At 41.4% G+C, this 17202-nt stretch overlaps 2 protein-coding genes and 1 long non-coding RNA gene across 4 annotated transcripts; 2 read left to right on the top strand and 1 right to left on the bottom strand.

The window, feature by feature from the left end:
* Positions 1-4149: 4149 nt before the first annotated feature.
* On the bottom strand, positions 4150-7800 carry fignl1 (fidgetin-like 1). The gene is made up of 2 exons (XM_019882116.1): positions 7537-7800; positions 4150-7149 (listed from the first exon to the last, which is right to left on the bottom strand). Exon 2 carries the CDS (start codon positions 7130-7132, stop codon positions 5231-5233), a length of 1902 nt encoding a protein of 633 aa, XP_019737675.1. The 5' UTR covers positions 7133-7149; positions 7537-7800; the 3' UTR covers positions 4150-5230.
* A 479-nt stretch (positions 7801-8279) lies between these two features.
* On the top strand, positions 8280-13541 carry ttl (tubulin tyrosine ligase). Of its 2 annotated transcripts, XM_019882117.1 has the most exons (8): positions 8280-8576; positions 8668-9038; positions 9253-9331; positions 9445-9677; positions 10839-10974; positions 11057-11326; positions 12514-12657; positions 12916-13541. In XM_019882117.1, the coding sequence occupies exons 2-8, from the start codon at positions 8870-8872 to the stop codon at positions 13103-13105; spliced, it is 1221 nt and encodes a 406-aa protein (XP_019737676.1). In that variant the 5' UTR covers positions 8280-8576; positions 8668-8869; the 3' UTR covers positions 13106-13541. The 2 variants fall into 2 exon arrangements, with proteins under 2 accessions (XP_019737676.1, XP_019737677.1); XM_019882118.1 differs by having other exon boundaries at positions 8280-9038.
* A 633-nt stretch (positions 13542-14174) lies between these two features.
* LOC109523163 (uncharacterized) lies at positions 14175-16106 on the top strand. Its single transcript, XR_002169712.1, has 2 exons — positions 14175-14341; positions 14600-16106. It is a non-coding gene; the product is annotated as an uncharacterized LOC109523163 (long non-coding RNA).
* The last annotated feature ends 1096 nt before the right edge of the window (positions 16107-17202 follow it).

The raw sequence follows: 17202 nt of genomic DNA, 5'->3' as shown, positions 1-17202 counted from the left end.
CACTGGGGATATCCATGAGTCTCCAAGTGCCACGCCAGCAAATTTACATTTCACCTCCCCTTGTGCTATTGCCTGGATTATTAAACAACAACAAAAATCAAACACTCACAATGACAGTTTAAAACACTGTGTATTTAAAAAGTCCTCCGGTCAGGCCGAGTGACAAGATAGACCTTCAGAATAGGGAAAGGTGACTGTATTTTGTCAGGTCAATTCAGTGACTCATTTCTGTTTATCTTTTTGTTAACAGTTGGCTGTTGCGGTTTGTTTAAATTGCACAGTTGAGATGTTAAGATATATTTTTCGATATTTTGACCAGAGTGGAATGCGATGAAGTGAAAAAGGGAAACCGGACTCACCTTTGTTAGTTCAAGGGATATGGCAGCTGCCATCTTTCCTCCATATGATTCAGAAAATATATAGAAGGGGACACTCTGGAGAAAGTAAATGAATCAGTCGGTTTTATTTCAATTAAATGAAAACCTAATATAAAAAGAGTAGAATACACAGTAGAACAGTGAATATGTCAACCAAAAACCTGGAGTAAAGGTGCCCTGAAGATAATTGAAACTGTTTATTTACTTTTACACCCGCACCGTGAGAAAGAGAGATTGCCGCTCCTTCCTGCCTGAAGCTTTCAAAGTATGCAACCTGAACATTGGATAGTTTATGCATGGACAATTTTTTTTTTTTTTTTTTTTTTTTTTTTGTGCAGTGAAAGACATACTGAAACCATACAGTACCATACCAAATTATGGAAATGATCACTGCAAATTACACTCCTGTGCTTGGTCTATCCCATTTCTTTTGTTTTGCTTAATTCTTTGAGTTTCATGAGAAAATGACACACAGGAAATAAAGGCCACAAAACCATTTGGCTTGCATTGATCTTGCATTGACGTCATCAGGTTGACCGCCTTTTGGAATCAAAATGTAAGTGTAGTCAAGGCAATTAAATATTGTCATAAAACAAGCCTGAAATCACGAATGATTCATTCTGTGGGGTTAGTTTTACTACTGACATCCACTTGAAGGAGAAATATATCATATAAATGCTAATATTCAGCAAATTAGAGAGTCCATTTAATAATCAAGCACATCAAGTTACGTACTGTTAATAGCATGAAGACACAACATTCATCGCTCCTATAATGCATATTACATGGGAAAGGTTCAATACAATCAGGTTTCCAGATTATAGTGTTTGGAGTTAGAAAAGGTGCTTAGATTCAAATTTATTACATTTAGAAGCTGATGAGTCCATTGGCTGGCATGCCCTTAGAAAGAGCAGCAGAGAGCTGGGAACACAGAAGATTAATCAGGACACACTAGTCCGGACAGGGCTTGGAGCACTGCGCCTGACTGTGGAGGACTGCTCAGGCTGCTACCGGCATTGTGATGTGACACCATTGTTCCAGAGGGTAGCAGTGTGATTTAGCAGAAGTGGGAAGCAGCTGTGGGCAGCATCGAGGCCCCACGCTTGACTGGGACCCAAAAGGGGAGTCCCTACATTTGCATGAGAGGGCCAATCCAGCAAGGCCTGCTATACAATTCCACATCTCACTTCCCCCTACATCTTAAAATACTGTACTCCCTGAAAGCAACAGTATGTAGTAATTTCACCTTAAAATTGACAGCTTCAAAATGACCTGGATGTTACACTGGGTTGTAGCAGGACGCTCTGCCTTGCAGGTATACTCATGTAAAAAAAATTAAAAAATAGAAGCTCTAATTGGACTCTTATTATAGTAAAAGTAGACTCTGAAATCTACTTGAGTGCAAAAGTAAATAATTAAGTTTTACAGTCAAAATTAACAAAAGCCATTCTGGTAACTTGACACAATAAATACTTTTACTGTATTAACTTTCATAGTACTCACAGTAAGAAGAAAAACATACATCACTTGGATGAGGAATATACTTTTTTTGCCATAATTCTACAAGGGATGTTTTCCGCAAACACAACACTGTTCATCACCAAATGAACATGTATATACGAGTGAAGCATGGTGCTGGCTGCATCATGCTTTGGGATTGCTTTCTTCAGATGGAGCTAGCACCTACATGTCAAAGTGGAATTATGAACAACCTATGAGAAAATCGGAAATGTATTTGGGGTTCATCTGAGACCCTTTAAATTGTGGCAGATGTGTATTGAATCCTAAAGTGAGTTGGAATGTGATTGGTTAATTCTGAACACAGCCACATTCTATTGTAAGAGGGTGTGCACTGTGCACATCAGTTGTTTAGTTTTATTTGTCCTCTCGAAAGATTCTTTATAATTGAGCTCTACAGGTAATACAGAAAGTCACAGTAAAAAAGTGTATATACGATATCACAACAACCTGGATCAGGGGTGTGTACACTTTTTATACCCACTGTATTGCCTTTTTTATACATCAAGTTGTCATCAACAGAGGATGAAAAAGTAACCAGACTAGCTTGACAAAGAAAGGACAAGATATCTTGTTCAAAAGTAGGATGTAAAAGTAGAATGTTGAGGGAAAAATAAATAATCTATTGTACAGATACATGAAAAATCTTAGTACTATAACAAAGTATTTGTAGTTAGTGATTTACAGCCAATCGGTAAATATTTTGTTACTGTATTGCCTCTGCAACTCATCAAATTTAAGGTCCGGATAATACCAATGGACCAGCCGGGACACCTCTTCTCCCCAAGGCGATTTCGACAATCATCCGTAATGGCAAAAAATCATGCCAGAGTTCGAGACCAACAGATTAAAAAATGATCGTAAACTGCTTCGGGGCGCGACACATCGTGAACTGGAGTAGGCACTTTTCATTTGCTGACTGGAAGATGAAGATGAAGTAGGAACGTTACAGTTTCATGTCTAATAAAATTATTTTTTCTTCATATGCACGTATTTGTAATTGACATGTTTATGTTGTATAATATCTTCATGTTTTTACATCTATAAATGTTCATATTGTATTAAACATTGTAGCTGGTGGCCATTTTATTGGAAATGGTTACAACAAACTCCCGTTATAACGTACAGATTCATTATGTGTTGTAGCGATGTGTTTAATTTGAACCAACAATTTGTTTACTTCCATCAGAAATAACCCAGAATTTCACCCCAACACAAAAAAATCCAAAAATGGACTTAATAAAATAAGCCAACTGATTTTAGAGTGTAGCATTTGAATTGGGACCAGAGTTTTGCACAGTGTTTGAACTTGCCGCAGCCCAAAGCAATCAGAAATAATGAGAACATCATAAGACATGATGTTCTCACACAAAATATTTTTGATGGTGGATAGTATGAACTTTCATTGACCTTTTCCGATGTGGATATCTTTTATATTCACAAATGCTTACTAATGTATTTATATATGCTACAGTCATTTTGAGTGAATTTTACTTCCTGCAGTGTGAATTTGATTCTGCTAGTAGACTTCACTGTCAAGCATTGTGTCCCATGAATGCAAAGTGATAGGAAAGACATTTAAATGTTGACATTGCAAATTTGTTCACGCTTTTCGCGATGCTTCTTGAGATGTGCCTGTGACGGGGGGATGTATTTGTACACAAGCGGACTTGTCTGTAAAACGAGAAAACACAAAACAAGCAATTGGCTTCAGGTTAAACTGCAATGTTGGTCCAGTATTTGTGGATGCATTCTCTTTGTTATATAAGTACGAAACAAATTGACCAAAAAGGAGAATTCAGGCCTGAAGGGAAATTCACATTAGTGTGTCATTAACTTCCCAAATACCTTGTGTTCAACCTTTAAAGTAACCAAAATGAAATTGAAAATTCGACAGAAGGATACAAAGGTGACAATGAAAAAAAAAATGTAATACTGTACCTCCTAGAGTTAGCGTCATGAGTCTGACAAAGGAGACATGATGATCATTCATTGACTGTTAAATAAAATTAAGAAACATTTTATAGTTAATTTTCATTTTTCAGCCACCCAATCAATGCTGGCCTTTATTTATTTTTAAAAGAACCAATTTTTACCCATAATTTTAAGTTGAAATAGCTCCCACTCACGACACTTACTATAAGGCTGAAGATACCATACGACTAAAAAAAGCAACATTTGATGATTTATATAAGTATTGCCATGAGTGGTTAATAAAAGGCATTTGTTGAACTGTTAGGAATGAAACCACAAATTAAAAATATGCACTTTATTAGTGCGTGTACATACTTTTGCGTGAACAAGCTCAGATATTACTAGTGCATTGCCACAGTAGAAATTACGAAAACAAGCTAACACCATATGTCACAGTTTGGAGTCCATACTCAGCGGATCCCAAGCAGCACCAGAGGAATTCTGTGCATCTGTCCCAGTCCAGCTGTGAGGAGTCCCCGTGATGCCAGCTGGAGGGGTGGGGGGGTTGTGTGACCAACGTCGCTGCTGGCGAAACCAACAAAGTTTAAATACAGTGGCCAGCCACACAAGTCTTCAATATTTATGAGGGGCTTGACAAAAAGATGAAAAATAAATGAAAGTCTTTTTTCATGGCCTTCCAGATTTGCAAAGATCATTTCATTAAAAATACATGACAATTTTATGCACTCTATAATTGTCCCCTTGCAGAGGGGTGTGCGTGTGACTGACGAGGCCCTTGGCTGAGAACCCTTCATCAGATTGCGGTCAGCTTCACTTTCTTAAGACTGGTGGGCAGGAACGTGGGAGGAATCATGTTAGTCAGTACTCTGAATATTGTGGAAGAATTGCTCACTGAGCGGGATGTGTTGCAGTAACGATTGTCCTGTGCTGTCCACTGCTGTCTTCATTAATAAGAGGAAGAGAGGAACGCAAGAGGACAGTTCTTAGGATACTGTGTGTTACTCAATTTCCGTGGAGATTAACACATCCATCTTTTGAAGCGTGCTTGCCAGTGTCAGACAGATTCAAGAGGCAAATATGTTTGACACAATACAGTGGTTTATTCTATATGCATTGCTTAAAAAAAAGTATAGGCTTACAGTGCTGTATGCCTTTTATTTTATTAAATTTTTGAAAAAAACTGCAACACAAACTTTAAATAAGTCTTACATTGGAACATTTGTGAACATCCTATTAGTATTTCAGAAACAAAATAACTAAACTTAAACAGCAATGTGCGCTTAGTTGCCAGCGAAGGAATATTTATCCACGTGTCACCGACGATGGCAATTATTTATGAAGCGATGTAAAATCCAAGCCACAAGTGTTAATTAAAGGTGTATTTTCTTGAATTAAGGCCATTATCGACCACTTCCAAATGTCTTATTCCACTCCTCATACAGTTCCAGGTCCTTAGATGAGACACTGGGCCGCACCGTCTGCAGAGCGTTTTGGAAGTCGCTGTAGAGGATTGGCCGTACCTGAGCCGGCGTGATGGTGGCAATGTCATCTTGCTGGATGCTGCGAATGGGTCCCAAGGCTGCCTCTCTACACAGTTGTGTCATGTCTGCCCCGGAGAAGCCGTCTGTGTTTGCTACAATGCGCTCCAGCTCCTCTGCTCTCAGCTGGTTCTTTTCTCGAGACAGGAGGTTGGTTACGATCAGCTGCCGGGCGGGACCTTCGGGAAGGGGAATGTACAACCTCTTGGCGAAGCGACGACGGGCAGCCTCGTCTATTTCCTGAGGTCGGTTGGTGGCACCCACCACCAGGATGCGGTCCTCTGCAGCCGTGGCGGCACCATCCAGCTGAACCAGAAACTCCGTCTTGATTCTGCGTGAGGAGTCGTGCTCGCCATCAGTGCGCTGAGACAGCAGCGAGTCAATTTCATCGACGAAAATGACAGCAGGTTGGTGACAGCGGGCGATGGCAAATAAGGCCCGCACCATTTTTTCACTCTCACCCATCCATTTGGATGTGAGCGATGACGCGCTGATGCTGAAGAACGTGGCACCTGACTGGCAAGCAATACATTTGCCTATTAACGTCTTCCCAGTCCCAGGAGGTCCAAACAGCAAGATTCCCTTAGGTGGACCCCGGAGGCCTGTAAAGATGTCAGGTCTCAACATTGGCCAAACAACAATCTCCTTTATGGCGGTCTTAGCAAACTCCAGGCCTGCTATGTCCTCCCACACCACAGGGGGCCCGTGGTCCATGATCTCACTCATGATCAACTCCACTATCTTTGGCTCAAAGTTTTTCAGATGTTCATGGTTGGAGTTAGGTCTTGGCGCACCCTCCTCTTCGTCCTGCCGCGGCATAGGCGACACAAATTTAGGAAAAGCATTTCGAGGCCTGTTAGCTCCCAGGGATTTCTTCACAGTCGCTGCCGCGGCAGAACCCGCGCCTCTTTGGGGCTGATGGAAATGTTTCTTTTGTTGATCCACAATTAGCTGCTCACGGGCTGATTTGAAGTTACATGGGGGTCTTATGTCACCCCCTGCTTGTGGCCCCCTGCCTTCACTTGCATCTGGATTGTAAAAATTCTTCCGCTTCGATGGATTGGAGGTAGGAAAGAAGCCGGGTTGATAGTTGCTGCCTACAGGGCGCATGTTGCTCTCAGGAGGAACTGATGGGGGATGACTAAACACCGGCTGTACTCTGGTGTTTGGACGGGATGATGAGTAGGTATTATCTGACAGGCACTCAGAGGTTTTTGGTCGATCTACAGAAACAGTGGCTAGGCTATTAACCTCTATTTTGGCTTGTGGTGGACAATCAAGTCTGAATGTTGTGCCCCCTGACCTGCCTGCAGCAGTGGAAGCAGACAAGGAGCTGCTGATGTTGCTGCTCTCTTGTCCAACAGATATGTTAACATCTGCTGGTGCCACAAGGGAGCCATCTCCCCCTGCACTTGCTTGAATCATCTTCTGCACGCAGGGCAAGTCGAGCATGTGCTCCAAGGTGAGGGACGACTCCCATTTGACGCTGTGATTCTTCTGATTACGGGCCAGATGAAGCGCGCTCTCTGCATAGTTGTTAAGCCCCGTGCGGGGTTCATCTGAGTCCAGCACTGCAGCATAGCGCTCTGAGTAGGTCCTGAGCAGGCTACCCATGGCGGCCTCAGAGAGGTTGGAACTTGCCCATGCATACTGAATGGAGAGGATGTGGGCCCGGTAGGCATCGGCCGTCTGTTCAGGTGTACAATTGCCAGATGAAATGTCAAAGGACCTCCTCTGCCATTCGTCCAGGTGCGTGCCACTCATGCCTGGGCTGTTCCAGCCTGGTGAAGAAGATGGGGCATAAATGATGAAAAATGCAACACCTCAGCAAAAGCCATGGTTTCAGGTAATTTGCAGCTTTATGATGGTGCAAACACAATGTCAAACTCTCCTATAGGTCACAGAAAATGTCACAACTTAGTGGATTTGATGTAAGTAGTTTGACACTACTGTATTAAAATGCTGCTTTGTTGATAATAGTCTATTTCGCTTCGTTCGAATTTCACAACCGATCAATTGACAGGTTATATAAATTAACTTTCACAGTAGACTCGGTGGACTGATGTGCGAACCAGTTCACGCTCGTACGCTACAGTCTGCTTACAATGTAAACACGGTGAACATCAAGGTTCGCAACGCAAAGCGTCCAAAAAAAGCACATCACTTACTCTTGGCGGTATGCCCTCACGACTTTGTTACGAAATATAAATACCACCCCCGCAAGTATTAGTCGTATGAAACGTAAAGTTTAAAACGTATGCTTGCTGAACTATTTGTCCCGCCACCCTTCGCTTCCTGTAAGCATCACTTCCGGTCGTGGTGAACGTAGGGTTCCATCCCCCCAAACAGGCAACGAACACTTACAACAATATTCAGTCGGAAAATGAAAATTATATTAACGCAGATCGACGATGCGGTAAGTAAATTAAAAAACATATCTATAAATTATTATGTCGAAATTTTAAACATCACCTCGAGGAAATTCGACATCTGTGAATACTTAACCTTATTTTTATTTTCGTTCATTCACAAACACTTAACTCACTAACTTATTTTCAACGCTGAATTTTGTACACTTACCGAAACACTTCATATCACAAAGTAAAGTTTCGACTGTGCCAACACCATCGACTTTTGTGTGAAACCTGTAGTGCCATCTTGTGTTGGAAAGTGGATAAAGCCGTATTGGTCACTGTGCCTTTGCTATTTCACTTTGCATTCTGGGAAATGAAGTGCACATGACGTCAAACATCCAATTTTACACAAACTAACAAAGAATATGCTTTTAAAAAGACGTCAAATATGTATATGAATGATGTGTACAACCATTTTAGTATAGTTATTAATATATACCCAGGTTTTAAATAATTACGAACGTGATTTTAAATATAAGCAAAAACTACACTAACCGAGGAACTTGCAATCTTGCGACGGCAGGCGATAGCCTCAGACTGGGCGCGCATGTCGTTGTTGAGTAAATAAATACTATTCTTGATAGCCTATACATAACTAACCATTTAGTTGGATGTCGTAGTTGCGAACTGTTTGTTGAGGATCGTATCATATTTTATATTAAATCAGAGAAATTAGCAGCAGTCCATTTGAGCCAAAAACCGGATGCTGACAGCTATTCGGCCCATGTTGGACAAGTCTGTGGAATTGCTGTCTGCTCCCAGTCACACCCTTGTGTGTTACTGGACACTGCTGGGTTGTTGTCTCTTGAGTGATAAGTCGTTTTTTCATATTCACAGTTAATAATTCGTTGTTACGTAGTGGCGACATGCCTGCATTTGGTATAGATCTTCTGATTCGGGTGTGAAGGGAACGTTTGGACGGGATATGACTGACTCATCGTCACCATGGCCCGGTCCGGTCAGAGGAGATAACACTTGACCCTCTGTGTGCTGCTCTGCCTCCCAGACAAGTTACTCCCTAGCAAGGAAAGTTGTTTTGGTTCAAAGTATTTTCAACGATATTCATAATTCCATCCAACGTGGGACAATGGCTTCTCAGATGTACACTTTTGTTACCCGGGACGACAACAGCACCATTTATGCAGAAGTTTCCAAAATCCTCCTTTCTACTGGGCAGTGGAAGAGGCTGAAAAGAGATAACCCCAGATTCAATTTGATGCTTGGAGAACGGAATCGACTACCATATGGGCGTCTAGGTAATGTATTTTTTCCCCTTTCGTTATTTTGCTGAAAACAGTATCTGCATGCGCTACATTTGGTGCCTACCCACTCAGAACGAGACAGCTGCAGTGACTGTGCAGGGAAACAAGCCCAGGCATCGTGTGGACGCTGGTCAATGCTTCCACCACTTACTGTGCAATTTGTTAACATTCAAATCTTTGGGTTGAAATGTTTCGACTGGAACTTTAGGTCATGAACCAGGACTGGTACAGCTGGTCAATTACTACAGAGGGGCAGACAAGCTTTGCAGGAAGGCGTCTTTGGTCAAGTATGTATATTTTATACAATTGCCTTTTTGAAGTTGGCAACATGTTTTGTTCCGCCAATGAATTATTCAAAGTGTTTACATTAACTGACCGTCAACCACTTTTAAATCATCAGGCTAATAAAGACCAGCCCAGAGCTCTCTGATGCATCTAACTGGTTCCCGGAATCCTACATCATCTATCCCACCAACCTCAACACTCCTGTGGCTCCTGCGACAAATGGCCTCAGCCATCTGAAGAGCAATCCCAAGACGGATGAGCGAGAAGTTTTCTTGGCATCTTATCATTCCAAAAAAGAAAGTGGAGAGGGGACTGTGTGGATAGCCAAGTCATCTGCTGGAGCTAAAGGTAGAATATTACACATTTTGTCTGATACAACTGTATCAATCATGCCTAAGCACTTGGCAGTTTAACAGGAGAAAGCCGGAATCAGTTCTGACTATAAGCTTTATCAATGAGAACGTTTTTTTTAAAAGTCTTAAATAGTGAGTGAGTGTCTGCCTCCACAAGGAAGCAAATCTGGAATACTGTTCCACAGGTGTGGCGCTTGACCACTGAAGATTAATCCTGCCATTACACTTTCACAGGCTCTGGGAACCACAAGTAAATGTGAACTTTGGGAGTATAGTGTTTTAATCGGTTGATAAGTCACACAAATTCTTAGCTACAGTGCTTTGAAATAGTCTTTGCCCCTTTCCTGATTTCTGTGTTCTTTGCATATTTATCACATGCAAAAAGTCCAGTTCATCAAACCCACGGACAATTTAAAGTCTTTAATAAACCTCACATGCGTGTTATTCATTGGGCAAGTGAATAACAGCCCCCTAGAACAGAATGACGACATAGAGCTAAGCATGTCAGATTGGGAAGGTGCACCAAGAAAGCAATCAAACTGATGTGATTTCTCTTGTATCTCTAATATCTTCCGGGAAGTCAAAAATCACTTGATTTGTCACTAGTAATAATAATAATAATAGTCGCTAGAGCATAGTTGAAAAATCTGCAAACTCGAGCAAGACAGACTTGCATCCAAATTGATGTCATGTACTAACTAGTAAGCTCTTTGTCCTCCCTAGTAAAGCAATTCAGCACACTGGTTGAACCACTACAGTGTAAAACAACTGTGTACTATCAGTATTTTTCCTCTCTGTTAGTGCCACTATTGACCTACCTGTACACGATTAAACTTTACTAATAAACGACGGTGCTGCACTAGTAACACTGCTAGGCCCAACTAGTACGTATGTCTCAGACAGTAGCAGCTTAATGGACCCTAGTTTGCTCATTAGTAGTTTTGCCTCACTAGTAGGCATGTATCCCTAAAGTTATCCAACGAGTGTGCAGAAATGTCATTCTACGAGTGCGCCCTCGTTGTTCTACCAGTGTGCTGAATTGTCTTACCAGTGAAGGCAAAGAGCATACGAGTACATTGACCTTCAAGAAATAGAATAAGCGCTCATACAACTTTCCATATTGACATGCATCTTAGAACAACATTTCTTCCAACAGGTGCTGGTATTCTGATATCGCACGATGCAAACCAACTACTGCAGTACATTGACAATCAAGGACAGGTTCATGTTATTCAGAAGTACCTGGAGAAACCTTTACTTCTGCAGCCTGGACATCGCAAGTTTGACATCAGGCACGTCATTCATGTTTTTGAGAAGCTCGCAGAGAAAGTCTACACCACTCCACACTAACAGTTGATGATATGGTATTACCAGGAGCTGGGTCCTTGTGGACCACCATTACAACATCTATTTGTATCGGGAGGGCGTGCTGCGGACTTCCTCTGAGCCGTACAACAGCTCCGACCTCCAAGACATGACCAGCCACCTGACCAACCACTGCATCCAGAAGGAGCACTCCCAGAACTACGGTCGCTATGAGGAAGGCAACGAGATGTTCTTTGACGAGTTTCGTCTGTACCTGCTCAACACTCACAGTGTCACCCTGGAGTCCACCATATTACCTCAGATCAAGCAAATCATCAAGTAGGTCCACATTGCTTTTTTTTTCCATTTTTACTGACAAAACTGCTGAAAAAGAATTTACCAACAAAAATTTTGTGGCCATATGTAATAATTGTATCTTTTAAAAAGAAAATAGCTATACAGTATGTACGTAGCGGATATAGTGACTAAGACCTGCCGCGAATAGCACAAAAATGAAGAAAGTAGACGCCACCCCAACTTTTTTTTTTTTTACAGCTTCATATGTTTTTAGTTTAAAACCCTCAATATCCCAATACTGCTGTTGAAAAATAAGCGCACACAGGGAGCTGTCAAGTCATGAAGAAACTTGTTGTGGGCGCAATAGTGAGTGAACTAGCCAACATCCGAAGGTCGTGCTCACATACAGATGACTGGCTCTTCTGAGACTCAGCTATCCGTACACAAGCAATTACCAAGTCCCTTTTGCACGTGGACAGCGCTTGTTGCAACTTCCTACTGTTATTCCATGATGGCATTGGCCCATAAACTCACACACATGTTTTGTAACCCTTGGTTATTGACACACGGTGCTTTGCACACGGAGTGGAAAATGCTGGAGGCTGTTCATTGCACAAATCGTTAAGTGATTCATTTTGTGTTCGGACAGGAGGTCAATTTGGGAAGAGATTGGAAAAAAATGAAAGTGCTTTAATTTACTGTAATTATTAAATACAGCCATTTTTGTCATATTTTAGACAGGATTTAACCATCTACAGTGCTATTCTTCTTAATTTCATCCTCTGGGCAGTGCACTAGTATCTCTGTCAACAAGACAGCCTGAGTACTGTTCTCACCAAGACCGTGCGTAACAGCTGTTCTTGGAGTTGAAAGCTGGGCTTGAATGAATGTGGGAGCCAGTAAGAGCCAATCCCCCATGAAGTACACCCAGGCGACCCGAATGACAGTGAATTATCGATCCTTTTTAATGTTGACAACCCCCGCTGTCCCAACCACTTGGCCTCAACAGCGCTGTGCTGTTTAAAAAGCCAACACAGGACACAACCAAAAAAGGCTTTTAAAGAAAACCGCTGGAAATCTTCACTGACGTCCTTGGACCATTCCATTGGTCGATTCAACTTTTTTTTTCCCGTTAATATTGACATAATTTCATACTTGTTATTTACGATTTGCCTGTCATGCCTGTTTCTGAATAGAACATGAAGCCTTTTGGTTGTGTGGTTGTGCAGGAGCTGTCTGTCATGCATTGAACCAGCGATCAGCACCAAGCATCTTTCCTACCAGAGCTTCCAGCTGTTTGGATTCGACTTCATGGTGGACGTGAACTTCAAAGTGTGGCTCATTGAGATCAACGGAGCACCAGCCTGTGCACAGTCAGTAGCAACACGTATTTGCAAAGGAAAAATAAGTTTTTGCAAGTGGAATTATCACAGCTCTTAAATGGCCTTAATTTCATGACCAGAGGGGTAAATGGTATTAACTAAAGTCACTTTTTGGATTCAATTATACCTGTCACAAAGTAGTTTTAATTCATCATGCTTTTGACTATCACTTGAGTCATATTATTCCAAAGTAACCATACTCTTACATACACTTACTGACACTGTTTTGTCTTTATGTTGCTCCTCTAGGAAGCTGTACCCTGAGCTGTGTCAAGGCATTGTGGATGTAGCCATTTCCAGTGTCTTTACCCTGAACAATAGTGGTGACTGTTCGTCTTCGCCTTATTCTTCCTCTCCATCCTCCCTGTTCTCGACCAACGCTTGCTCCTCACCTAAACTGAGAGGGCCGCTTCACATTGGCCCTTTTACTCGACTTTAAGCACAAGGCCAATCACCCTCCCTTGTCCTCTCTGCTGAAGGAGAAGCAAAGGCCATCAAATTGTAATGTCAGCATTTATTGTCCCTCGTCTTTCACGCATGTGTGCATTCGATCTGCAGATGGCGTACTCTTTGTTGATTTGAAAAGCAAAACAAAATGAAAAGGTACCAACCATTCTGTGAATGTCCTTTACAGCCAAGAATTCTTACTTTGCCCCCCCCGACAGATAGTTAGGAGTCTTGAGAAAGTGTAGATGCTCAAGATTAAACTTGTGCCTTACATCTCCAGCCATGAAACTGCCAACGTAACAACCAGCCAATTTCTGTGTTGGGAGGTGCACGTTGGCAATACATTCAGCAGAGGGAGCTAGTGAGCAAGGAGGAGATCCAGGTTACTGCAACTTTATACAGTGAACTACTCACACTGGTTCCAGTTATATTGAACTGCGTCATTATCTCACCAACCAAGTACTGATTTTTTTTTATTAGCGTTCCTGACGGAACACATCAGGTAAGGCACAAGAAGTGTGGTGGCCCATACTGCAGCCACTCACGCAGTCTTTAAACGGTTTATTATAATGAATTCACTCTAAATCCGGGCAGAAAGTCTTTGAATAAATCATTGCTATTTGAAAGTAATACAACCATTTAGGAAATGCTGCAAGAATACTGTAAGAAAAGTGAAAGAGTGGATATTGGTCTGATGGCAAAGACATGTCAGATTTTTAAGACAGTAACAGAGTGGTTCATCATATCAAATTAATCCATCTATCGATTTTATAATTTTATTCTCATGACGGTCGCGGGCCATAATCAAATGAATAGGATGGATATCAAACGAGCATCATGTACCACAAGGTGTCGCAATATTACTCGCTGGTGACGTCACATTCGTAAACATCAAAAGCACCACTGGTGCTGGTACTTCTCGCCGGGTGCGGTGGCGCGTACCTGTAATCCAAGTTCCCGGGAGGCTGAGGCTGGCGGATCTTCCCGTTAATATTGACATAATTTCATACTTGTTATTTACGATTTGCCTGTCATGCCTGTTTCTGAATAGAACATGAAGCCTTTTGGTTGTGTGGTTGTGCAGGAGCTGTCTGTCATGCATTGAACCAGCGATCAGCACCAAGCATCTTTCCTACCAGAGCTTCCAGCTGTTTGGATTCGACTTCATGGTGGACGTGAACTTCAAAGTGTGGCTCATTGAGATCAACGGAGCACCAGCCTGTGCACAGTCAGTAGCAACACGTATTTGCAAAGGAAAAATAAGTTTTTGCAAGTGGAATTATCACAGCTCTTAAATGGCCTTAATTTCATGACCAGAGGGGTAAATGGTATTAACTAAAGTCACTTTTTGGATTCAATTATACCTGTCACAAAGTAGTTTTAATTCATCATGCTTTTGACTATCACTTGAGTCATATTATTCCAAAGTAACCATACTCTTACATACACTTACTGACACTGTTTTGTCTTTATGTTGCTCCTCTAGGAAGCTGTACCCTGAGCTGTGTCAAGGCATTGTGGATGTAGCCATTTCCAGTGTCTTTACCCTGAACAATAGTGGTGACTGTTCGTCTTCGCCTTATTCTTCCTCTCCATCCTCCCTGTTCTCGACCAACGCTTGCTCCTCACCTAAACTGAGAGGGCCGCTTCACATTGGCCCTTTTACTCGACTTTAAGCACAAGGCCAATCACCCTCCCTTGTCCTCTCTGCTGAAGGAGAAGCAAAGGCCATCAAATTGTAATGTCAGCATTTATTGTCCCTCGTCTTTCACGCACGTGTGTATTCGATCTGCAGATGGCGTACTCTTTGTTGATTTGAAAAGCAAAACAAAATGAAAAGGTACCAACCATTCTGTGAATGTCCTTTACAGCCAAGAATTCTTACTTTGCCCCCCCCGACAGATAGTTAGGAGTCTTGAGAAAGTGTAGATGCTCAAGATTAAACTTGTGCCTTACATCTCCAGCCATGAAACTGCCAACGTAACAACCAGCCAATTTCTGTGTTGGGAGGTGCACGTTGGCAATACATTCAGCAGAGGGAGCTAGTGAGCAAGGAGGAGATCCAGGTTACTGCAACTTTATACAGTGAACTACTCACACTGGTTCCAGTTATATTGAACTGCGTCATTATCTCACCAACCAAGTACTGATTTTTTTTTTGTTCCTTTAGACATATTAGTTATTAGCCTGAATATAACATTGTTGATTTACTATTCCTAATCTATTTTAGTCTTCAATGTTTGCTTCTGGTATATTCTTAGTTGTTATTGTTTGTCATAGGTCAACAATTTATTTAATTTTTACTCACTCTTTTCGTTTATTCTACAGAATGGAGATTGGGCCTGTGGGCACCTTAATCCAGAATATCTGGATTAGTCATGGAAGCCACTGTGTTTCAGATTTATTTATGAATAACAAAATATAAGTAATCCCGTGTTCATTAGAACGGACCCGTTGTAGCCGAAAAGATGAAAGATGAAAAAGATGTTGTGTAATTACAGATAGGCTTTTCATATTATTTTGCTGACAAGTTGGTAAATAATATAAATGCAGATTTTTTGTATGTTCTGTTTTAGCAAAAATGTTGATTGCTTTCCCCAAACCCCCCGAGGGCAAAAGGTGTCTGAGAGGGGATTTTGTGTGTGTGTGCGTGTGTGTGTATTTTCTTTTAACTAACATTTGTGTCTCCTTAAATTGGTCTGTATTTCTTTGTCACCAAAACCTTACATTTAAATGTTATTTTTTTTTTTGTACATCATGATTTCATGTTTGTTTCACTGTTTTATATATCTTCATCCCAACCAAAGATGAAATGCTGTATGTTAAATAGATTCTCAAGTCGTGTGCTTCAATCTGAATAAGTCAATGAGCTGATCTGAAATTGAGCGTCATCGAAGGATGTGGTGTTGTGTTTTCGTTTGCTGGTGTGATTTTTCAAATGTTGCATGGTCGTGTGTCAAACTGTATTACAGAATAAAAACATGAATCCCCCGCATTAGCCTCTCATTCAATGAACCTTAAAAAATTTACCTGAATGCCATTTAAGGCATTGTTCTGTTGGGGGCTGCAAATCATATTTTAGCTTCTTGATTAAACAAGTCTTTAATAATTTTGTCAAGTGAAGCTCCTGCTGGAGAAGTTTTACTTCCAGTAGAACCCGGGAGCCATAATCCAATTTAATAAGAAAGAATTGCATTAAAGTGTTTGCATGCATTTTTTTTACTTCCAGTAGACCCGGGGAGCCATAATCCAATTTAATAAGAAAGAATTGCATTAAAGTGTTTGCATGCATTTGAAATGTTTGGCTTCAATTGATTTATTGCAAAAGTTTTATTCATTCGGCGCTAGTGATTCTTGTGCTAACGTCCCCTACAATGCCGCCAGAGGGGGACTCCAATCCAGTAAAAGCACAAATGGTGCTAGTGTTTCATCCACTCAACCACTAATACTACAGGTGCCAAACTCAAAGCTACTCAGGTCTGGCTTTTCCATCTCATGTGGCCTGCAAAAGTTTGCCCACAATTTTCCCTTGACTGGTTCAAATCTAGATTAAGTACAACTAAAGTAAACGCAGAGGCAATTAAGTATCATAGGGTGATGACTCTATTAGCGTTCCTGACGGAACACATCAGGTAAGGCACAAGAAGTGTGGTGGCCCATACTGCAGCCACTCACGCAGTCTTTAAACGGTTTATTATAATGAATTCACTCTAAATCCGGGCAGAAAGTCTTTGAATAAATCATTGCTATTTGAAAGTAATACAACCATTTAGGAAATGCTGCAAGAATACTGTAAGAAAAGTGAAAGAGTGGATATTGGTCTGATGGCAAAGACATGTCAGATTTTTAAGACAGTAACAGAGTGGTTCATCATATCAAATTAATCCATCTATCGATTTTATAATTTTATTCTCATGACGGTCGCGGGCCATAATCAAATGAATAGGATGGATATCAAACGTGCATCATGTACCACAAGATGTCGCAATATTCCTCGCTGGTGACGTCACATTCGTAAACATCAAAAGCACCACTAGTGCAGGGACTTCTCGCCGGGTACGGTGGCGCGTACCTGTAATCCAAGTTCCC

Source organism: Hippocampus comes, unplaced genomic scaffold (genome assembly GCF_001891065.2).
Source record: "Hippocampus comes isolate QL1 unplaced genomic scaffold, H_comes_QL1_v1.1 scaffold36, whole genome shotgun sequence".
Lineage (NCBI taxonomy): Eukaryota > Metazoa > Chordata > Actinopteri > Syngnathiformes > Syngnathidae > Hippocampus > Hippocampus comes.
Note: the sequence above shows the minus strand (reverse complement) of the source record. Positions and strands in the feature narration are given on the sequence as shown.